The 24,391-nt window shown below is 37.3% G+C and overlaps 1 protein-coding gene across 2 annotated transcripts in view; it reads right to left on the bottom strand.

The window, feature by feature from the left end:
• USP53 (ubiquitin specific peptidase 53) overlaps positions 1–21,514 on the bottom strand; it is a 65,077-nt gene extending 43,563 nt beyond the window's left edge. The window contains exons 1-2 of one of the 2 annotated variants that reach the window (XM_038581756.1): positions 21,263–21,514; positions 5,271–5,946 (exon numbers count right to left, since the gene is read on the bottom strand). In XM_038581756.1, the coding sequence (XP_038437684.1) occupies positions 5,271–5,414 (144 nt within the window). In that variant the 5' untranslated portion in view covers positions 5,415–5,946; positions 21,263–21,514. Of the gene's footprint in view, positions 1–5,270; positions 5,947–20,033; positions 20,298–21,262 lie in introns of those variants that run through there. The other variant, XM_038581757.1, reaches the window with a different exon arrangement.
• Positions 21,515–24,391: the final 2,877 nt, after the last annotated feature.

Genomic DNA, 24,391 nt, shown 5'->3' on the forward strand with positions numbered 1-24,391 from the left:
TCTGCAGATTCCTTACCTCTCTCAGCATTCATAGAATTGAAGAGAGTTCAGGTTTTTCTCTGAATTAGGCTTTGACTTAAGGGAATGTTATGGCTGTTTTGATCTTCTATCCAGATGAGTAATACTTTTTCCATATCAGCAAAAGGCTGTTTCACTTTCTTATCATTTGTGTTTTCACTGGAGTAGCACTTTTAATTTCCTTCAAGATATTTTTCTTTGTATTCACAACTTGGTTAACTGTTTGGCACAAGAGGCCTCCTTTCAGCCTATCTTGACTTTTGATATGTCTTACTTACTAAGCTTAATCATTTCTAGCTTTTGCTTTAAAGTGAGAGGACATGAAGTGCCTGGGTAGCTGAGTTGGTTGGGTATCCAACTCTTGATTTTGCCTCAGTTCATGGTCTCAGGGTTGTAAGATCAAGCCACACAGAGGCCAAGTTAGGCTCTGTGCTCAGCACAGAGTCTGCTTCAGATTCTTATCCTCTCTCTCTCCCCCCATTCATGCTCATGCACACTCTCTCAGTAATAAAAAAATAAAATCTTTTAAAAAACATAAATTAATAAGAGGACATGAACTCTTCCTTTCACTTGAACACTTATAGGGCACTGTAGGGTTACTAACTGGCCTATTTTCAATGTTGTTATGTCTCAGAGAATAGAGAGGCCTAAGGAGAGGGAGAGAGATGGGGGAACAACTGGTCAAGTGAAGCAGTTAGAACACATACAACATTTATCAATTAAGTCTGCCATCATATATAGGTGTAGTTTGTGGTGCCCCAAAACAATTACAATAGTAACATCAAGATCAGCAGTCACAGACCACCATCACAAATATAGTACCAATAACAAAGTTTGAAATATTGCAAGAATTACAAAAATGTGACAAAACCACACAAAGTGAGCAAATGCGATTAGAAAAACAGTGACATGTTTGACAAAGAGTTGCCACAAACCATTAAAATGTAAAAAAAAAAAAATACAGTATCTGCAAAGTGTAATAAAGTGAAGCACAATAAAACGAAGTCTGTACTCTAAAAGCTGTAAAGCACTGTTTCAAGAAATAAAAAATGACACAAATAGATATTCACGGATTGGAAGAGTATTAAAATATCCATACTACCCAAAGTAATCTACAGATTCAATGCAATGCCTATCAAAACAGCAATGACACTTTTCACAGAACAAATAATCCCAAAATTTGTATAGCACCACAAAAGATCTTGAATAGCCAAAATAATCTTGAGAAAGAAGAAGATGGCTGGAGGCATCATGCCTCCTGATTTCAAAATACACTACAAAGCTAAAGTAATCAAAATGGTATGGTATTGTCAGAAAAACAGATACATAAGTCAATGGAACAGAATAGAGAGCCCAGAAATAAACCCATGCTTATATGGTCAATTCATGTATGACAAAGGAAGCCAAGACTATACAATGGAGAAAATACAGTCTCTTCAATAAATGGTGTTGGGAAAACTGGACAGCTATGTGTGAAAGAATGAAACTGAACCACATTTACGTGACACACAAAAATAACTTCAAAATGGATTAGAGACTTGAATGTAAAACCTAAAACCATAAAATTCCTAGAAGAAAAGAAACAGAGTATGCTCTCTGACATCAGTCTTAGTAACAGCAATATTTTTTTGGACCAGTCTCTTCAGGTAAGGGCAAAAAAGCTTAAAAAAAAAAAAATGGGATTACATTAAAGTAAAAGCTTTTACACAGCAAAGGAAACCATCAACAAAACAAAAAGGCAACCTATTCGATGGGGGAAGATATTTGCAACTCATATACACCAATAAGGGGTTGTTATCCAAAATATATAAAGACTTATAGAATTTAATATCAATATCAACAACCAACAACCTAATTTAAAAAATGGGCAGAGGACTTGAATAGACATTTTTCCAAAGAAGACATACAGATAGATAGCCAACAGACACATGAAAATATGTTCAAGAGGGAAATGCAAATCAAAACCACAATAAGATATCACTTCACACCTACCAGATTGCCTATTATAAAAAAAGAAGACAAGAAATAACAAGTGTTGGTAAGGATGTAGATTAAAGGGAACCTTCATGCACTGTTGTTGGGAATGTAAATTAGTGCAGCTACTATTCAAAACAGTGCACTTTAATGATGTCCACTTTTAGTAATTTCTTACTAGATATATTCTATAATTTATTTCTCAGCAGTTTTTAAAACTATTCAATCAAATTGCATAATAATATTTATAGTCCGCATTTTATAAAATGAAGTCAGGCCTTTTTTTTTTTTTAGTCAGGCCTTTTCTAACAGAAAATCTATATTTGAATAGTTGTTTGTTAGTGAAGACTGGCTTTGCAAATTTGTTTTTATGGCAGACACTTTAACATCTGGGCCAGCAGATCTCCTGAGTTGAAGAGAGAAGTGGAAGTTCGGGGATGTCAAAGCAGCTAGAATTGGCAGGGAGGAGTGCTGCTAAGGAGAGAGCTACACAAAGAGTGAACATCACATCTCTCCAAAAGGTCCCTCTCGAGTATTCAGGCAAATACTGTGAGGAAACTACCTGAGGCTGGTCCCAAAATTAGAGGAAATAGTGCCAAGAGCTCATACCTGCGGGACTGTGCCTGCTCCTAAGAGCCAATGTAAAATGCTTCATAATTCACAGAGCACTGGCTAAAGAAGGGTCTTACTCAGGAGTAGACAAATTAATCTTGGAAGAAACACAACTCTGGGACTGTTTAACAAAGCTTAAAAGTAAAGTGATCAAACTGTTTTCAAATAAAGCAACCCTATCCCCAGAACAAAGTTAAAGAATATTTCTAGGAATATAAAAATATCCACTGTCCAGTAAGATAAAACTCAAAACCATCTAACATTCAATAAAAAATCACCAGGCATTAAAAGAAACAAGAAAATATATCCCAAATTAGGAAAAAAATCATTTAAAACTCAGAATTTGCAGAATGACAGACTTAGACAATTAGAGCAATCATTAGAACTGTATTTTATGTTCAAAATTTCATAGAAGAGTCCAAACATGTTAAGTATAGACTTGAAAGAGATTTTTAAAAGACCCAGATCAAACTTCTAGAGGTTAAAATTACAATGTCTGAAATTAAAATACACTGGATGGGATTAATAGCAGATTAGACATCGCAAAGGAAAAGATTAATGAAGTTGAAAACACAGTAATAGGAACCATACAAAATGAAATGGAGGGAAAGAAAAAAAGACTGAAAGTGAAAATTAAGAGAGCATCAGTGAGCTGGAGGACAACCTCAGGCAACCAACTTTATATAACTGCAGTCCCTCAAAGGAGGCAAGAAACAGAAAAATTTGAAGAAAGAATGGCCAAAGACTTTCCAAATTTGATTAAAATTATAAACCCCACAGTTCTAAGATGCTCAATAAACCCAAACACAGAAAAAGATGAAGAAAACTATGTTAAGGCACATCAATATCAAATTGCTTTACAGTAATGAAACGGGGAATTCTTAAAAGGACCCAAAGAAAAAGGACACGTTACACACAGAAGTACAAAGAATGACAACAGTTTTTCATTAGAAATAATGCAAGCTAAGACAAAAGGACCAGATTCGTTAAAAGTACTGAACAAGTAAAACTACCAACTTAGACTTCTTTAATGAGTAAAAATATCTTTCAAAAACAAAAGTGAAACAGATTTTTTTCCAGAAACCCAAAAGCTAAAGAACTCACCAACAGACTTGATGTACAAGAAATGTTAAAAGAGGTCCTTGAAGGAGAATAAGTGATACCAGATGGAATGCTGAGTCTACACAAAGGAGTGGTAAACAGCAGAAATGATCATAACTATGTAGAAGAACATAAATAACCTTCATGGTAAAGATCAATGGAATGTTCATTTAAATATATATATATATATATTTAATCATTGGAATACTTCTTCATTTTCCTTACCAAGTAAGTGTCCTTCTTTACTCAGAATTTTCTGTTACAACATTCTTTCCATCTCACTACCTACACACAGCATTTGGGGAGCCAAAGAGACAGAAATAGAGGGAAATATATAAACGTAAAAAAAGAACTGGAAAAGGGTTAATAGAAAAAGATTTAAAGTGATAAAGCCCTTTCCCACAGCCTGATTTAAACAAAAACACTTAATTCTAAGTCTTTTGGTATACAGTATTTCCCTAAATCCAATGCTATTCAATAAATATTTGTTTGCAATTCTCATAGCACTTAATGCCAGTAGGATCTTTTGGCCAGAGTAGAACAGTGACCACCATTTAAGGGTCTCAATGTGTATTATTAGAATGCTGCCTTAATACCAATTAGATCTCTTTCCCTGAGTGCCTTATAGAACTTTCAAATTTGACATCTGACAGAGAACAATTGAGAAAACAAATCCGAGTCAGCTGTCTGAGCACCTGACGCATTCTAGGTATGTTCACTTATCATATGAGTTAATTAACCAATATTTCTTTTTCTACTCTGTTTTCAGAAGGGGGGGGAAACTAGTGGAAAATGTATAAGTGATTTATTTTAAATAAATTCTTTTAAGGTATAATCTATGGTCAATAGAATAACACTCCACTATTCTAAATCTTCCTCCTCTTTAGTACTATAAAGTCAATGGTCAGAAAGATACAGGATCCCACAAAATCTGGAACTACTGAATAAAGACTACATCTTACATAAGAAAGGATATTTATCTAAAGAAGAAAAGCAGGTTAGTACATACTTGTTAATTAAAAGAATTTCAACAAGGACTGAAGCAAAATGGATTAATCTTCAATTCCACTAAAACAGTGGTGTCCAAATTATGATTCCAGAGAATCAATTTAAGGCCATAGTGGATGGAGGCTGAAGGGAGTTTGAGTCCTGAGAATTAAAACTGCATTCTTATTTCAACCCAAGCTCTCTATGGGGATTAAAAAAAAAAAAAAAAAAAAAGAGGGTGGGGGGAGGAAAGGAAGATGAGCTCATTCAAAAAAATTACTTTAGAAACATAATTTTAATTTACTAAGTAAACATTTTAAGTCAAAAGATATTTTTATATCAGAGTGATACATTATTCTGTTGCAAAAATCATTCCCATTTGTATTAAATAAATATCTAATCCTATTTATAATTTAAAAAAACAAAATTCCAAGTCAAAATATTTTTGATACCATTAAAAGTGATATTAAAAAGTCATTCCAGGCAATAATAACTTTATTCTTACAATATAAGAAACACTAAACAAAGGACTTCCTGAAAAGCATTTTTGTAAATTTAACAAGAAATTATGGTCTCACCTGTACAGCACTATTAAGAAAGCAGCTGTTTTGTCCTGGTTCATTTAACAAGCCTTTGGTAGGGGCTAGGGATAGCATACTTCCAGGTTGATAAACTTTTCCAAGATTGCCACTAGGTTTCCGTAAGAATTTTACCCATGCCATTTTCAAGAAAATTTGTTTACATCAAAGTTAAGAATTATGTATTTATGTGATATTTCTGATGATAAAAGGGATGATGTCTTGAAGTGTCCACTTAAATTCACTGCAGTCAATTACAGTAACATAAGTTTCCAAGTCCATATCCTTCCTGATGGTATAAATTTCTGACGACTTTGTCAAGCAAAAATGGGGTAAACATCCTAGTTCTAAAAAAGGAAGCTATTATAAACAGGAATTTAAAGATTTTTATATGTATTAAATTTTATGAGAGTTGTATATTTACGGTAAAAAAATTTTTTTTTTAAATTACTAAAAATAATGTTGATGAAGAAATAATTTTCCTTAAAACACAAGCCATTTGTCGTGATGGTTTAAAAAACAGATGATAAAAAAGATGTTGAGTTCGCATCCGGCATGATTCCTTTGGTCATTGTTTTCCTTATGTTTTTTTAGTAAGAAAGAAGACTCTCTCTTTCATAGGTGAAGTTATCAAAGGTGACTCCATATTTCTTATCAATGTGACCTCAAAGCAAATCTACAAGAAAGAAAATAAATGTTTAGATAAAAGTAAAGGCTAATCAAGAAGGGCTGAACAAAATTCCTACTTTATTATACGAACACAAATATTGAATATGTAATCACAAAAGGATTATAACTAATAATGTTCTAAAATATAAAGATAAAAGCATTATTCTTCATTAAAATTTTTTAAAATACCAATGTACATCAATCGCTACCTACTTCAAAATTTCAGTGGCCATTGGTTTCATAAGGTAAATATTCTAGAGAAAACTGTAAATTAGATCTCAGGTAGTATTTTTAAAAGTACCAACTTTGTTGTCAACACTAAATTGCTTTGTTTATTAAAACAAATACATGTACAAAGACTCTATGTTGTTGCCTGTCTTACACAGAATCATGGTATTTTTCAAAAAAACTGTAGATTTTACATAAATTGGTATACATTAAAATTCAGAAGAAACCATATATTGGTAAACAAATACTAGTGAGCTAAAGTACATTTCTGCATTAATCACAAATGCATGCTCCTGACGAAAAGGACTTTAAACTTCATTAAAAGCAAGTATTACTAACAAAGTCTTGTTTAACCAATTAAATTTCTTTCCTATGTTCATTCACTCAACAAACATTTACTGAGCCAGGTACTGTGCCAGATCCTGGACTAATTTAATGAGGAAAGGCAGACATTAATATAATGAATAACAAATTGTAACTTGTACTAAAAGAGTTATGTGCTGAGTGCTAACAGAAAAATAATGCAAGGAAAGAGGATGGGAAATGCATATAATGTGAGAGAGTTTGCACTTTTAAATAAGATAGTCATGGAAAGTCTAATTGACCAGGTTACCTTTGCATAAACATTTGAAGGAGGCAAAGATGCCACCTGGGAGAAGACATTTCTAAGAGAGGGAATAGCATGCTTGGCATGTTGGAAAAATAGTAATCAGTCCAATATGGTAGGAGAAATATAAACAAAGAAAAGAAGATAAAAAGGAAGGATGGGAAACAGATCTGTCAGGTACTGAAAATCCCGTGTAAGGACTTTGGCTTTAAATTCTTTTAAAGTCAGTGAGTTTCATTTTCACAGCACGAAAAGACAGAATGGCATAGATCAGTTCAATACCATTTGTCAAATACCCACTAAAACAGGAAAGCACTAGGAATAAAGAAACATCTTATCTAAAGAATTAAACTCAAGGCTTGTTTCCAGCCCCACATATTAATCAGCTCATCACTTATTACTTGTTTGGTCTTAGATAAATCCTTGTCCTCTCTGATGTATAGCTTCTTTATCTATAAAATGGGGACAACAGTAATAGCCTGGATTAAAATAGGTTAAATGTTTCAAAAATTCTAAAACACTATACGATGTTAAATGTTTTCTTTTTAACTGTAAGTTGCAACCTTCTCTAAAGTGATCTGAATGATCTCCAAATCTTACATACAAATTAAGTTTTTAACAAATGCATAATTTTACAACATTAAGGGAGCTCTATATTGGTAGTAATTTTTTTTTTTTTTAAGATTTTATTTATCCATGAGAGACACAGAGAGAGAGGCAGAGACATAATGCAGAGGGAAAAGCAGGCTCCCTGGGGAGCCTGATGCGGGACTTGATCCCAGGAGTCCAGGATCACGACCTAAGCCAAGGCAGATGCTCAACCAGTGTGCCACCCAGGCATCCCGTAAATTTGTATTTTTAATGAAAGAATCCTTTTGGGATGCCTGGGTGGCTCAGTGGTTGAGCATCTGCCTTTGGCTTGCGTGGTGATCCCGGGCTCCTAGAATCAAGTCCCACATCAGGCTCCCCACAGGAGCCTGCTTCTCTCCCTCTGCCTATGTCTCTGCCTCTGTGTGTCTCTTATGAATAAATAAATAATTTTTTTAAAAAAAAGAATCCTTTTGAGATGATATTCTTTCATCATTTACTAGGCACCAGGTTTATACCATGAACTGTCCTAAGGTAAATAAAACAATCCCTACCTTTACTGAGCTTAGTTTGGTGAAGAGCAAAACACGAACCGGTAATTTAAAAATACTGCAGCTTGCCTTCTTGTGCAAGATGTCAAACTAGTATATGCTCCTGTTTCCCTATCTCCAGCCCAAGTCTGGAGATTACACAAAAGCAACAGGTAGCCTAATGAGAAGCAGGGAGAAAAGGACACCAAAAATAACTGGTTTCTAAAGTGGGAGGGAAACAGTAGCTAAGAAATAGAGAGGGCCAAGTGTTACAGACTGGAAAAGTCTTTCTGGTTCAAGATCTTTTCCATTCCTCACATTTCTCTGGGCAGAGAATTCCCACCCCACACAATGCAACAAAATAGGAAAGTCCAGCTACCACCTATTGCCTTCTGGAGGATAAGGGAGATTATAACAGTAGAAAAGCACTAGAGCACAGCCCACAGTCAGTTTGAGAAATGGTAACAAGTGTGGGTACCTGCAAGGCCCCTGTGTGTTCTGCACTCACCCTTACTTCACAAATAGAACAGAGAACAGTACAATCTGGAGAAGATCATGCCACTAGGCACAGCAACAGAAAGTTCTTTTTGGAACTAATTCTCAAGCTGTATCATTCTAATAGCCCTTCTATTTAACATCCCAACTCTACTCACTGAAATCATCCAAAGAAACACAAATAAGAGCCTTGTGTTTTCACCCTTCTCATGTAAATATTACTAGTTTGTAACTTGGTACTTCAGGTAAAAGAGAACCAGATACTTGAAGAGGACCAGCATTGTGAAAGGCAGGCACAAACTGAACACTGTATAACACGAAAAACAGAGTGAACAGACCAAAGGAAATAGAGATTTGAAATAAACTTAATAAATATCCACAAATTGAATATGACAATTTAAAAAAAATTACCAAAGTTTTGTAAAAAGAATGAGTTAACTAGCAAAATGAATAGAAGTGAAAACCATATTAATGAGAAGTAAGTTCAGGTCAGGAAATTTTCCTACAAAGCACTAAAAATTGAATAAAGAAGTAGAATATATAAACATTCTGAAAAAGCTAAGAGGCATGGATGAAATCCATACTATCTAAAAGGATTCCCAGAAAGATAAAGTAAATTGGGTTAATAACTTCAGAAATGACTAAGACTTTTCCAGAATTAAAGACCAAAAAAACTCAGAGAAACAAAGAAAATAGACAACTCAAAAAATCCAAACATGATACGGGGAAGAAAGCAGGATGAAAATTATGAAGTTTTAAACCGAAAAGAGGGATCCCTGGGTGGCGCAGCGGTTTGGCGCCTGCCTTTGGCCCAGGGCGCGATCCTGGAGACCCGGGATCGAATCCCACGTCGGGCTCCCGGTGCATGGAGCCTGCTTCTCCCTCTGCCTGTGTCTCTGCCTCTGTCTCTCTCTCTGCGACTATCATAAATAAATTAAAAAATAAATAAATAAATAAAAAATAAAAAAATAAAAAAATAAAATAAACCGAAAAGAGAAAGAGAAAAAAGAGATTTTCAAGCCATTTATAGGCAAACAACAGGAAAAAAAAATAAACTAAACTTTTGTAAAAACTAATATAACAGATAAAATCTTCACAAGCCTGATTAAGGAAAGAAATGAAAACAGGTATATAAACACTAAAGAGATAGATAAATGAGAAATAACCAGAGATACATAAGCAACCAAAAGAACTGTAAAAGAGTATCACATAAGTCTTATGGCAAGGACTTTTAAAATCTAAAGGAATAGGTAATTTCCCAGCAAAACACATATTAACAAAATTAATCCAAGAAAAAATGGAAAACATTTTTACAAACTAGAATAATGTGGAAACAAAAGTTCTCCCATTGAAAAAGGCATCTAGATCAGATGGATTCAAAGTTCAATTTTATCTAAACATTAAAGAATTGTTAATTCTAATGTTATACTATTGCAGACCACAGAGAATATACAAAATTTCCCAAATCATTTCATGAAGCTAACACAACCTTAATATCAAAACTATATAAACCTCAGACTAATGTGACTTGGATACAAAACTTATAAATAAAGCACTAGCAAACATAATCTATCAGTGTCAAAAGAATAATGTACACTATTCAAAAGAATAATAATCAAGGAGGCTTTATTCCAGGAATGCAAATGTAATTCTATATTTACTCTTTCAATAAATATTTGGGAGGTTATGCAGAAAAGAGCTAACACAGCAAAGTTCCTAACAGCCAAAAGGTGGAAACAACCTAAATGTTCATCAACTAATGAATGGATAAACAATATGTGGTGTAAGTGTGTATGTGTGCATACATATTCATACAATGGAATATTATTCAGCTGTAAAAAGAAATGAAGTACTTTCACATGCTACAATATGGATGAACATTGAAAACATTTTGCTAAGTGAAAGAAGCCAATCAGGAAGGACCATGTGTCACAATTCCATGCATTCAAAATGTCCAGAACAGAGAAATCTACAGAGACAGCCCGTAGATTAGTGGTTGCTTACACTGGACAAGTGGGGCTATAGAGATAAGAAAGGAAGAGTGAGAGCTAAAGGGTACAAAGATTCTTTCTGAGGTGCTGAAAATGTTCTAAAATTGTGGTGACAGGTTTACCTTCCTGTAAATATACTGAAAATGAAACTGTACTCTTTCAATGAGTGAATTGTGTGACATGTGAATTATATTTCAATAGAGCTACTTAAGAAAAAAAAGAAAAACACAATATAGCAGCTCAAAGATTGCTATCCTTAGAAAAGCCTGCTCACAAGGTTTTAGGCTTTTGGAATTTAAATTTTTGGGAGGATTCCCACTACAAAAATAAGTGAGAGTTGGTCACTGTGCCCAAACTGTGCAAACAATGTGGTTTATCCTGAACACCTGCTTTCGTTCTGGAAGTCTGGAATTCTGATAACAAATGAGGTAGAGGATAACTATGTGAACCACTTCGCAATAAAGACTCTACCACTGAGTCTCTAAACAGCTTTCTGGTAGATGACATTTTACAGATGTCACCACAATTTGTTGCTGGAGGAACTCATGTGTCTCATGTGACTCCACTGGAAGAAAATTATGAAAAACTTGTGCCTGATTTTCACCAGATTTCCTCCCATGATCCTTTTCCATTTGCTGATTTTGCTTTATTTCCTTTCGCTGTAATTAAAAAAAGCATAGCAGTAAGTACAACTACATGTTGAGGCCTCGTAATTCTACAAAATAAGCAAACCTGGGAATGCCAGAGACCTTGGAGACCTCAACACAGGGATAAAATCAAAATAATTAAGAGGCACTTTGTTTCTTTCAATCAGCTGGCAAAAACTTAAAAGAAACAGTCTTGGTGGAGATAAATGGAAAGAGCTACTTTCCCTTATTGCTAATTAAAAAATGTAATTATACTATAATACCCTTGTAGCACTATTATATCAACCTAGCAACAACTAAAATTAAAAATAAACATTTTAATATAAAATCTGAGAATCTATGCCTTCTCCCCAAAAAGCACTACCTTATTGAGATATATATAGTTGGTCAGTGCAATAAGTAAGAAACAAAATGAATGTCCAGGGGATTCCCTGGGTGGCTCAGCAGTTTGGCACCTGCCTTTGGCCCAGGGCACGGTCCTGGAGTCCCGGGATCGAGTCCCGCGTCGGGCTCCCTGCATGGAGCCTGCTTCTCCTCTGAGTCTCTCTCTGCCTCTCTCTCTGTGTGTCTCTCATGAATAAATAAATAAAATCTTTAATAAAATAAAAATTGTTTACAAAACGAATGTCCATAAATAGGGACATAATTATATAACAGGTGTTTTGAATGACAAAGGCAAAATACAGAAATGTACTATAATCCTATTTTGGTAAAATAATATATGCAAAAATATATATGCTTCGTATGAACATCTGAGCAAGAAGGAATGTGTATACATCTTATTAAAATGGGGATGGACAGCCAAGCTTGAAAATAAAAGTGGAAAAAAAAAGCACGTACTAAAAAAACCTGTAGTATGTATATTATAGTTATATTTATGCATTATGTGTATATACACACAAAAATAAAATTAAAATGATATACCAGAAATATATACACCAAAAGAAACTTGATGTAGCAATTTTAGGGTCAGATAAAATTGAACAAAAATGTAACTGATCTCTATATGTTGATTTTGTATCCTGCAACTTACTGAATTCAAGTATTAGTTCTAAGTTTTAGGTAGAGTCTCTGGGTTTTCCACATATATGTCATCTGCGAATAACCATAGTTTTACTTCTTCCTTTCCTATTTGGATGCCATTTATTTCTTTTTTTTAACTAGTTGCACTGTTCCAGTGCTACGTCAAATATATGGTGAGAGTGGGCACCTTTTTTTTTTTTCTGATCCTAGACGAAAGGCTTTTGACTTTTCACAGCTGAGAATAATGTTAGCTGTGGGCTTGTCATATATTGCTTTTATTATACTGAGACATATTCCCTATGTATCAATTTTGTTGAGAATTTTCATACTGAAAAGATATTGAATTTTGTTAAATGCTTTTTCTGCATCTTATCTTTCCTGCTTTTAACGTGATTTATGACTTTTACTGATTTGCAAATGTTCAACCATCCTTGCATGCCAGGTATAAATCCAACTTGATCATGGTATGTGATACTTTCAGTGTGCTACTGAATTTGATTTGCTAATATTTTGTTGGGAATTTTTCCATCTATATTCATCAGGGATATTGGCCTGTATTTTCTAATAGTATCCTTATTTATCTTTGTTATCAGGGTAAAGTTGGCCTCATAAAATGAGTTTGGAAGTATTCCCTTCTCTTCATTTGAAAAGTGAATATTAAACTATAAAAACAAGTTGAATTGTGTACACCAAAGTCCTAACCTCCAGAGTTTGTGAACATTTGGAAATGGGGCCTTTGCAGATGTAATTGGGTTAAGATGAGGTCATCAAGGTGGGCCCTAATCCAGTAAGACTAGCAGTTATTATTAAAAGAGAAACACACAGAGAATATACTGTTTAATGACAGTCAGGGATTGGAGCAATACAGCTACAAGTCAGGGAACAGCAAGGATTGACAGCAACCACCAGAAACTAGAAAGGGGACAAAAGACTTCTTCTCAGAGCCCTTAAAAGAAACCAACTCTGCCAAACCTTGATTTTGGACTTCTAAGCCTCCAGAGCTATGGGAGAATAAAATTCTATTGTTTTATGCCATCCAGCTGGTTGTACTTTGTTATAGCAGCCCTAGAAAACTAATATAATAGCTGAAAAAGCCACAAGACTCTTTTGCTCTTTTACATTTATTGGGTTTTGATTATAAAACAGAATATTATATAGATTTCTAAAACAACATAGAAGTACTGCATAAATAAAATTAGAAATACCCATAATCCTACAGAAGTATAGAACTGCTGCTAATAAAGCTATGGAAACTATTCTGGCCTAGCCATCAAATTGTAATGTAAAATTTCATTTTAACATATTTTCACTAATAAGAAATACAGCAACTCAAGGATATACTGAAGACTTTTTACAGATATACTACAACTGTTCATCTAGCTAGTAAAAGTACTTAAGGTTTAATTTTCAATAACTAGATAGTAAGGTAAAGATGCATAGCAAGTTGAAACAATTAAAAATCTAATTTATTATAGAAATATCTTCACTTTTATAAGATGAAGGATTAAAGAAGATATAATTGAAGAATAGATGTCCTTTGATGTACAAAACCACTGTCAGTCTGCAATTGGAGGTACTGGAGAAAAGTATACCAGAAAATTTATAAAACAAAGACAGGAAATGAGGTTAAAGTAGTAAGAATACACTGTACCACCACCAACAAAACCAGCAAATTTTAAGTAATCTCCAATGTTCTTCATTTTTTTGCATTATTTCTTTTTGTTCAAAAAAAGAAACATGTTTTGTCTTCTGGTTTTTACCTACTCATTAGTTTCCAGTGGTAACTAATGAGAGAAAGATATGAGTTCATGTATATCCAGAATATAGAGCATGAACATTAAAAACAATGGGTTTTAACAATCTGTTCTGAGATACATCTCCTGAAGAGGATTATGCCAAAGCATGCATAATCTAACATTTCTTTGCCTTAACAAAGTGCAAAAGTGGATTCTAGCTTTATCTATACCTTCCTTCCCCATCTCAGTTGATGGTAACTTTGTCTTTCCAGTTGCTCAGAACAAGTATCTTGGCATGATCTCTGACTCTTCTTTCTCACATATTTCTATTAGAATGTGACCAATTCTCATCACCTCCACTTCTATGCTCATCTTACCTATCTTCAAATCTTACCTAGATTGCTAGAATAGCCTAATTATCTCCTAGCTTCTACCCTTACCCTTCAAAACCTATCTTTAGGAATAGACAAAAAAGTCCTTCTAAAATTAAATCATAATGTCATACCTCTCCCTATAACCTTTCAGTGGGTTTTTATTACATTCATATTAAAGCCCAAAAAGTCTTTATAATGGTCTCCAAGGCCCTGTACTGCTTGCTAAAGTAAAAATAATTTTCTTCTATACTCTCACAGCACTTGAGACCAGACGGGTTTTTCCACAACAAGCCATTCTCTAATTCTCAGTCAATACCAACAGGGTACCCTGTCCTACTATATAACTCAGTTTTGACACTATCTAATTGAAGGTAGTGTCAGAACCCAAGTCAAGGGCTAATTCCCACAAAACCATCCCTCCCACTTTAGACACTGATCACATGTCCCAATTATCACTTGTACTTCTGGTCAATTGCCTATAATTTGGGGGTTCCCACAACCTTTTCCATGGATGATTAATTTGGTTGATTTGTTAGCATGGCTCACAGAACTCAGCTTACTGACTAGACTTCAGGTTTATTTTTAAAAAATACTCAGAAACAGCCAGATGGAAGAGATGCATAGGCAAAGTATGTGGGAAGGGCCATGGAGTGTCCATGCCCCCTCCAGACATAGTGATTAGCTCAACCTCCACCAGACTCACCTCCCTAGAGGTGAAGGAAGGTGGGAAAGCTGAAAGCTCAATTTCTCTAATCACACAGTTTGTTCCCCTAGCAACCAGCCCCCATCCTCAGGCTATCCAGGAGCTCCTAACCACAGTCATTAGCACGCAAAAAACCATCACTTCCAGAAATGTTCCTAGGGTTTTAGGAGCTGTACGTCAAGAAATGGGGCCAGAGGGATGCCTGGGTGGCTCAGTGGTTAAGCGTCAGCCTTAGGCTCAGGACATGATCCAAGAGTCTCAGGACTGAGTCCCACATTGGGCTCCCTGCATGGAGCCTGCTTCTCCCTCTGCCTATGTCTCTCTGCCTCTCTTTCTCTGTGTTTCTCATGAATAAATAAATAAAATCTTAAAAAAAAAAAACAAAAAAAAAGAAATGGCCAGAGAGCAAATATAAGTCTAAGTCTTACTATGTCACACCTGCCCATTCCCTCACCTCCATCTCTAACTACTTTGCCTTTACTTTTTCTATTGCTGTTGAATCAGACTCCTTATTTCTGAATATGCCATGCAAACACCTGCTTTAAAGCCCTTACTCTGGCTATTCATCTGCCGGGAATACACTTCTCCTTGATGCACACATGGCTTCTCCCTGGCTCCACCCTCATGATTGCTTTGTTCAAAATCACTTTCTAAATGAGGTCTAACTTGCAATCCATCACAACCTCCACTCCACACTCCCAATCTCCATGCCTGCTTGACCTTTTCTTTTCTCCTTGGCATTCATCATCATCTTATATACTATATAATTGACTTATTAGGATTATTATTATTTTGCCTTAGGATGTAAACACCTTAGGATGTAAAGTGAATTCCAGGCACGTAAACGAGTGCACAATACACAGTAAGTACTCATTAAATATTTAGTGAAGGGGATGCCTGGGTGGCTCAGCAGCTGAGCGTCTGCCTTCAGCCCAGGGCGTGATCCTGGAGTCCCAGGATCGAGTCTACATCAGGATCCCTGCATGGAGCCTGTTTTTCTCTCTGCCTAGATCTCTGCCTCTCTCTGTGTGTGTCTCTCATGAATAAATAAATAAAATCTTTAAAAAATATATTTAGTGAAGGAAGCTCAGGCAATAAAGTGAAACCTTAACCAACAAACCAGTGTTCCTAACAAAAATGACCTAGGCAATCAGAGTTCAGGACAATTTCCCTGTCTGGCAGCTAGGTCAAGGTCAAGACTACTGATTAAGAGGTAAGATTATTTCAGGCCTATACAGCATACTATACAGGAGGAAAAAATCTTAGGGTTCAAAGAGTCTACTTGCCTAAAAACAGGGAAGGTCACCATGAGAGGGGGAGTTTATTACACAGGCTAAGAAGTCTAGAAGAAGCCAAGGCATAAAGCATCTAGTGGACAAAGAATGCCCTGATAGGTTCTTGACAAAAACGGAATCTATGTTCTGATTCTGATCTCATGTGCCCCACAATTACTTATTCCATCTGATAAAACTTCCAGTAGCAGAGAACATTACTCAACTATTCAATCATTAAAATCCTATCAGTTACATAATCTATAATTACATAAAAGGTTCATAGTTATAAGTATCATAAACATTGTATGTAACACCTAATAAATGCCCAAAACATAGTAGCATTCATAAATGTAAGCTAATTATGATAGCAACAACACTATCTTTGAGGTAAAATTATTTTTAATAATATAAACAAACATTTGAATAGAAAGTAAAAGCTGTATCATGATATTTTATACCTCATTTTGCTATCTTTCCCCATTTCCTTAAACTGATTTATCAATCCTGACTATAGTCTTAGTTAGGTCAGATATATTGTACAATAAAGTAACCAATTTCTAAATTTTAATATGTTATTAAGTCATTCTTAGTAGAAAATAAGTGATTTCATCTACAGAGCTATCCTACTTTAAGAAAACATGAAAAATTCTAATTTATAAGAAAATGTTTGGGAATGCTTCATTTTACAAGTGGATTCATCACACTATTATTTTAAGCATTCATCTATAAACTTTTGGACTAGAGAAGGAGAAACTGAGTTAAAACGTTAGAAGGCAATGTATAAAAAATAAATGGAAAGTAACTGATATAACAATGTAAACAACAGAGATTTAATTTTTAAAAATTCAACCTATGTACAACTTTTCAGAAAATAACTCCAAACTTCCTTAACGACAGTTTTAATTCATAAATAACATAATCCATCGAGCTATAAAAAATAGCTAGAGGACCCAAAATGTACCTGAATATTGCTCTCATCCAGTCTCTGGGTCCCCTAGAAAGCTCCTCTGCCTGCCTACCGTCCTTTGTGCTGTCCATATGGTACTTTCCTTACACTTAGATGATGGTACATGTACCATAATCTCCACATTCCCTTATTCTGTCTTCCTGCTACAGCAACACAGTATATAGATCTTCCTATGATACAGATCAAAGAACAGTGGCAACACAAAGTAATAATCTGTCTTTTGATGGATTAGAAAAATACAGGTGTAGCATGGGTGACTGGGAAGTTGAAAGGGAAATGGGAAGAGGAGAAGCAGCTTCTTGCAAAGGCAAGGGTACAAGAAAAAAAAAAGACTATTTTATCTTTGGAAACTCAGTTCAGTTGGGGGAAAACTGGGAACAGCCAGAGATAAGGCTCAGATAAGGAAGAACTCAAATTTTTTACTAATGTCTTATTAATTTTTGAATCTCTAGTGTCTAGCATAACAATAGATCAATAAATGTTCATTGAATAAATTTGCTAAATCAGAAAATCACAAAAAGTAAAAAGGTTTCCAAATTTCAAAGGAACGGTATTTCTTCAAATTGATTTTTGCAGGTCAGTATTTACAAAATAGAAGTAAACAGAAGTTACATTTACAAAATGTATTCAAAAATATCAAACTGATTCAAAACTACAACTCAGATAACTGAAATGATAGCTAAGAGACTGAAATATGGTTTACGTTGCATAATATTTTATTTTCTGATGAATTACAAATATGAATATATGCAGCAACTTATCTGAAGTGACTTAATCAAAAACAAAAATTCTTCAACCAGGTGCAATGGTGTGAAGCAGTCTTCTGAATGTCAGAGACACTTTTGGTGGCTCTTCTAATGAGGCCTATGGGCTCCTCAGACTGATGTTTGTAAATGCATAAAATAAAATTCATAGGATTGAAAGAAAGAAAAAATCATAAGATCACAAAGAAAACCAATTATATTAAAATTCAGTTCTAATCACAGACCACAGCTCTAATCATAGACCCTGCTTTAAGAACTCCTGATAGAAGATATGGGTTAACTTAGAAAAGCAAAGACTAGACACTTCTTCCCTAAATAGTCTCTCTCTATATATATAATATTCCCATTATCTTAAGAGAAACTCATAACAACTTGCCAAGATTAGGATATCATATAAAATTATTTAAAGTTTAAATAACCTTTGGAAATTTTATCTGTGGTAGAATACGCTGCATTCATTTCTTGTTGCCACTATGTGCATCTTTTGTAACACAAACATTTCTAAAATCCTTACATCTGTATAAAATTAGTAACAACATATTAATGCTTCATTTGTATCATCACTAATCTCTAGCTAGTTCTCCAAAGATGACATAAATTAGTACACTTCTCTTAATCCAAGAACTCATGAGAACCAGTAGGCTAGACTGACAATCTTTTGGATCCTAGCAGACCTAGCACACTCTGGATTCAAAATACTTTTTTTTTTTTTTTTTAAGATTTATTTATTTATTCATGAGAGACACAGAGAGAGAGAGGCAGAGACATAGACAGAGGGAGAAGCAGACTCCTCACAGGGAGTCTGATGTGGGACTTGATCCCGGGACCCGGAGATCATGCCCCGAGCCAAAGGCAGACGCTCAACCGCTGAGCCACCCGGGAATCCCTCAAAATACTTTCAGATGCACTACATAAACGACCTTGTGGTAGATTGTCTTTGAGGTTTATAATTAAGAAACACCTTATAGTTAAAGCTGTCAAATAACAAGATCTGCTAAGTATTGTTATAAGTAAACGTCTTGGTAGGTTAGCTTCATCTACCACTTTACGGATTTCAAACACACTTTTGGAAAATTGTAGGGTAAAGCAAGCAACATCCTCCCTAGCATCATAAGTGAGTTCGTTTCAACAGAAAAAATAACTCTGATTTTGACTTTTTAATGTGTACATCATCCTAAAATAAATCAGAATTTTCATTTTTTAACTCTTTGTCTTACTAAAACAAGCTTCTAAATCATAATTCTGGGGAATCCCTGGGTGGCTCAGTGGTTTAGCGCCTGCTTTTGGCCCAGGGCATGATCCTGGAGTCCCGGGATCAAGTCCTGCATCAGGCTCCTTGCGCGTGGGGCCTGCATCTCCCTCTGCCTGTGTCTCTGCCTCTCTGTGTGTGTCTCTCTCATGAATAAATGAATAAAATCTTTAAATATATATATAAATAAATCATAATTCTGAAACTGTATTTCCTGATACTACAGTTTAAAAGAAACAACTGACACTAATACAAAAGACCTTGAATCATGTACATACTAAAATCATAAGAGTTTTTGAAAAGAGATTTTCTTTTTTTTAAGGAATAGAACTAGGTGGAGGGATCCCTGGGTGGCACAGCGGTTTGGCGCCTGCCTTTGGCCCAGGGCGCGATCCTGGAGACCCGGGATCGAATCCCACGTCGGGCTCCCGGTGCATGGAGCCTGCTTCTCCCTCTGCCTATGTCTCTGCCTCTCTCTCTCTCTCTCTCTGTGTGTGACTATCATAAATAAATAAAAATTTAAAAAAAAAAGAACTAGGTGGAATAGGGTACCCCCTCACATTAAAATAGCTATCTTTTTTTTTTTAAAAAAAAAACATGTTTTGTATCTTCTAGAGAAAATAATATTAATGAAGTGACTATTAGTGTCAATTTCTATGAACACTACACATTTATAAAAAGGTTTTAAATTGATAGAGAAAAAGGTCTGTTCTTGGTCACTTATTTTTACACTGTTGGAAAAAATACACATAGTAACCACCAATGGGTTTATGAACAAATTCAAATAAATCATTTTCATGGTTTATTATCACTAATCATGAAGGTAGGCAAATTGTTTAAGAAGCTCATTTTAAGAGTCTCTAAAATGTAAAACAAAAACAAAAACTGTATTTTTTCCAGACTATAATTAACTCTTACCTACAGTGAGTGTGTCTATTTGGAATTCTTAAGACAACGGCGGATAAATCACAAATTACTTTTGCAAAATAAGTTTTGTTCTTTAATTTCTCTTCCACAGGATGGAGGAGCCTAGGCCATCAGCAGGGAACTGAAAATAGAAAACTAAACTAACAAGCAAGCATCTCAGTTTAGCCAAAAGTACATTCGATCAGAATTTGTGTTAGCACTCGCTAACTCCTTTTAAATACTGAGAACTAACGATGCTTTTCTTTAAAGAACAGAATTAAAAGCGAATCTGAGTCTAATCACCCAGAACTTCCCAAGTTCAAACATCCTTCACAAGCAGCCTTGAAAATCCTTTGAGATACACACACACACACACACACACACACACACATATATATATTTTTCCCCCAGATAAGGAAACATTTTGGCATACTCTACTAACAAATAAAGCCTTGCAGTACATTTTGCAAGCATTAATCAGACTTCTGCATTGATACAGAAAACCCTGTAGCAGGATAACAAAACCTCGAACATGCTCGGATTGCAGGCTTCAGAAAGCCTCCCCAGCACACCTGTACAAGTACTTCCTGTTACCAACGATGTTTAAAAGTAGTCTGATAAACGTCCCATAAGTCGCCGTTTAGAAGCTACACATTAACTTTGTAAATTACAACTACCACCCAGAAGCCACCAGCCCAAAGATTCTCACGAATCCAGTCCTCTCTCTTCTCCCCCCAGGAGCGCCCCGGAACCATCCGGACCCCTTTCAAAAGCTGCGGCTCGGGCGGGGCAGTGGCTGCGCCGCAGGTGACGGGCAGGGGCCAAGCCCAAGTAATATGCACAACCCCAACGCGCTAAGCGACCCGGCAGCCGGACTCCGGGCTCTGCTGGAGCAGCCGTCAGACACGCCTGCAAGGAACCGCCACGACCCGGTAAACACGGCTCCTCCTCCCGCCTCCCGCCTCCCGCCTCCCGCACGCCTCCAGCCCGGCCGCGGGCATCTCCTCCGGGGCCGGGACCCGGCGAGGAGGAGACGGGAATGCGGCGTGACCTCGGGTGACTGAACCCGGGTAAAAAAAAAAAAAAAAAAAAAAAAGTCCTCGGAGCTGGGGGCAGAGGATGTCGCAGGGCTGCCAGGAGAGAGGCAAGGTCTGGGGCTGGAACGACGGTCTCCACTCGGGCCCGGAGCGGGGGTCGCAGGTCGTGGGGGCTCGATCCAGGGACTAGTTTTGGAGACTCACCTGGAGCTCTGCCCTCCTCACGAGCGTAGCGTGTGCGATCCAGGTAAAGAAATACGGGGCCTTCCACTTCCGCGGGGCTACCTCCCGCTGGCGCCCTCCGCCTCGAGCCAGCCCCGGCGGACACTACCAGCCGCCGCCGCCGCCGCCGCCGCCGCTCACCGGGAACTGAAGCGGAGGCGTCCGGCCTCGCCGCGCAGAGCTCGACCCCGCGCAAGGAGCATGCGCACACGCCCCAACACCCAGGGCCAGTCGGGGCAGCGGCACCTGCGATCAACAGGTCCCGGGAGACCCGCCCCGCTCTCCGCCCGGCGCCCGCCCCGCCTCCCCGCGGAGGGCCCCGCCTCCCCGCTCACCGACCGAGCTGACCCCGCCCCGCCCTCGACTTCCCGGCGTTCCGGACCCGGCGAGCTGTATTCCCGCGGGGGTTCGATGGGGCGCGCGATCCGCTTGACTTACTCCAAGGCGCGAGATCCCGCGAGAGCCGGAGCTGGCCCGTTTCCCCTCGGGCGAGAGCGGGGGCTGCGCTCGTGGGAAGGGCTCGCGCGGGGTGGCCGTCTCGTGGTGGAAGGAAGGAGGGGCTGGTTCTCCAGAAGCGGAGGTGATTGCTCCTGGCTTCTTGGTCAGTATATAAGGGATTTCCTCAGCTCAGGAAGGCGGACCCACCGAGGGCCGGGTTAGGTGTCGTTACCCGAGACAGAACCCTCTGTGGCGCCCGGCACCCAAACGGCGTGCGGACCCGCAGCTCCTGGAGCTCTCTGCGGATCCCCGCGGTCTGCTTGCCCTGAATGGCTTCCAGGGATGGGCTTGAGTGCATCTGTTCCCCAACCGGTGGTTCCGTGACTAGTAACAAAATGAAAGCTTGAATAAGCGTGTTGACTCGGTTAATAGTCAATTGTGGTTAAGGAACGTTGGGCTGCCTCCTTACTCTGCTTTAGAACAGGTCTTAAGTTACCAGCTACTGCTGGGGAATTGGGCTGAGCTTTGTTTTGTGATACATTGTTTTTTTAAGAATAGAATTAAAAACAAACAAACAAAACAAACCCCACTGCCATCTTGAGTAGCAAAGATCCCTCCGTAAGTAGGAAACACAATGTCGGAACTCATTTCAAAGCTGCTACAGGTAGAACGTACAGGTTGTGACGATTTAAGTAAGCTTATAGGTCACTAAAAGTTTATTTGAAGAATTAGAAAGGGGAAACATCTTACATTGATATGGGTGCATTTCGCTTGAGACTGATGAGTATTTATTGAGCATTTGCTATATTCCCTTCACTGAATTAAGCGCTAAAGGAAATACAGTGAAAGTTAAGGCACAGTTCCGCCTTCAAGAAATTTTAAACTTCTGGAGGAGGAGCATTTAAAAAAACTGCATTAAAAAATAGGAACACTTAGGCAACCCCGGTGGCTCAGCGGTTTAGCGCCGCCTTCAGCCCAGGGCGTGATCCTGGAGACCCGGGATCGAGTCCCACATCGGGCTCCCTGCGTGGAGCCTGCTTCTCCCTCTGCCTGTGTCTCTGCCTCACTCTGTCTCTCATGAATAAATAAATAAAATCTTAAAAAAAAAAAAAAGTAACACCATTAACTCTCCTCTTGGTTTCCCTGATACCATTATTTCTTGGTTCTGCGGTTACATCTGTTACATTTTAAATGTTTTTAAGGCCTTCGCTGTTCCCAAACTCTCCATTTTCTTTTGCTGTCTGACTTTACTGTTGTATCCTTCGGTAACCTCTTTTCCATCATGAACTTAGCTACTAGGTATCGCAGTGCACCAAGGACACCCAGATGTATATCTTAAGGTTAGACTATTTTAAGCAACAATATCTTCGTTTGGATATCACACAGATACCTTACATAGGTCTCAAATTTACATTGCTATCTTTAACATTCTTTATTCCTGATACCATGACTCTCTCCACCCATCTGGAAACTAGCCCATTTTCGTACCCTATTTCAGATAATGGCGCGTAGTTACCCAAATCCAGAAATCCATGAGTACCCTTATATTACATTTCCTTCACTTCCTCTAACCTAATATCAAATTCTATTGACACTTATCTCCTTAAGTATCCCTCAAATCCAGGCTTCTTCAATCTTCACTCTCACTGTCTTGGTCCATCTAGTAATTAACACCTCTCCTGACTCATCTCCCTTGGACAATTGCAGTAGCCTCTTGTTATTTCCCACTGCAGTGCAACCTACTACATTCTATTAATAATTCGTCTAACATGAAAATATGATCGCAATATTCCTTTGCCAAGAATTTTTCAGGAACTTCCTTCACCAGCAGGGCCTTTCATGATCTGGCCTCAGACTGTTAACATCATCTGCCATTCTTGCCCGTCTACTCCACAGTAGCCATTCTGAACTCCTTGCTTTTCTGTGATCCTATCACATTCTTTCCAGATCCTTTGGTTCTCAGTTGAATTAAATACCTACCTCCTTGATAGAACCTTTCATAACTTTCTAAGACAGACTTGCCTTTCTTTCACCCTTTTTGGGACTTATTTCTATTATAACAATTATATTGCACTTTATTTATTTACAAATGTAGTTGACTAGTCAACCCCTATCTCCACTCTTGAAAAATAATTTGAACTGTGGATGATAAAGACTCATAGTATTTCCTTTCCTCATTTAGGGATTACAGAAGAATGCCCTTTAGTTCACCCTGCATGAGAATTTGACTAAACCCCGACCGAACACTTTGTTAATACTCGAAGTTCAAATTTTGGGGGGATCCCTGGGTGGCTCAGCGGTTTAGCCCCCGCCTTCGGCCCAGGGTGTGATACTGCATGGAGCCTGCTTCTCCTCTGCCTATGTCTCTGCCTCTCTCTCTGGGTCTCTCATGAATAAATAAATAAAATCTTAAAAAAAAAACTCTCTACCACTTTTTGATATATCCAAGTACTGAGTTTTACATGATAGGCATGTAAAGGTCACAAGTTAAGCATCAAGAGGGCAGTCTGAAGCAAACAGATGGGAAAAAGGAAAATTGATACTGCTCTACATAACCCACCCAGAAAACTTTGTAGGTAGGAATGTGTTTTCCTGCTTTTAATAATAACACAACCACAAGTTTTAATAATAATTTAGCCACATGGTGGGAATAACTCCAAGTGGGATATTTCA

This window comes from Canis lupus, chromosome 32 (genome assembly GCF_011100685.1).
Source record: "Canis lupus familiaris isolate Mischka breed German Shepherd chromosome 32, alternate assembly UU_Cfam_GSD_1.0, whole genome shotgun sequence".
NCBI classification, from domain to species: Eukaryota; Metazoa; Chordata; class Mammalia; order Carnivora; family Canidae; genus Canis; species Canis lupus.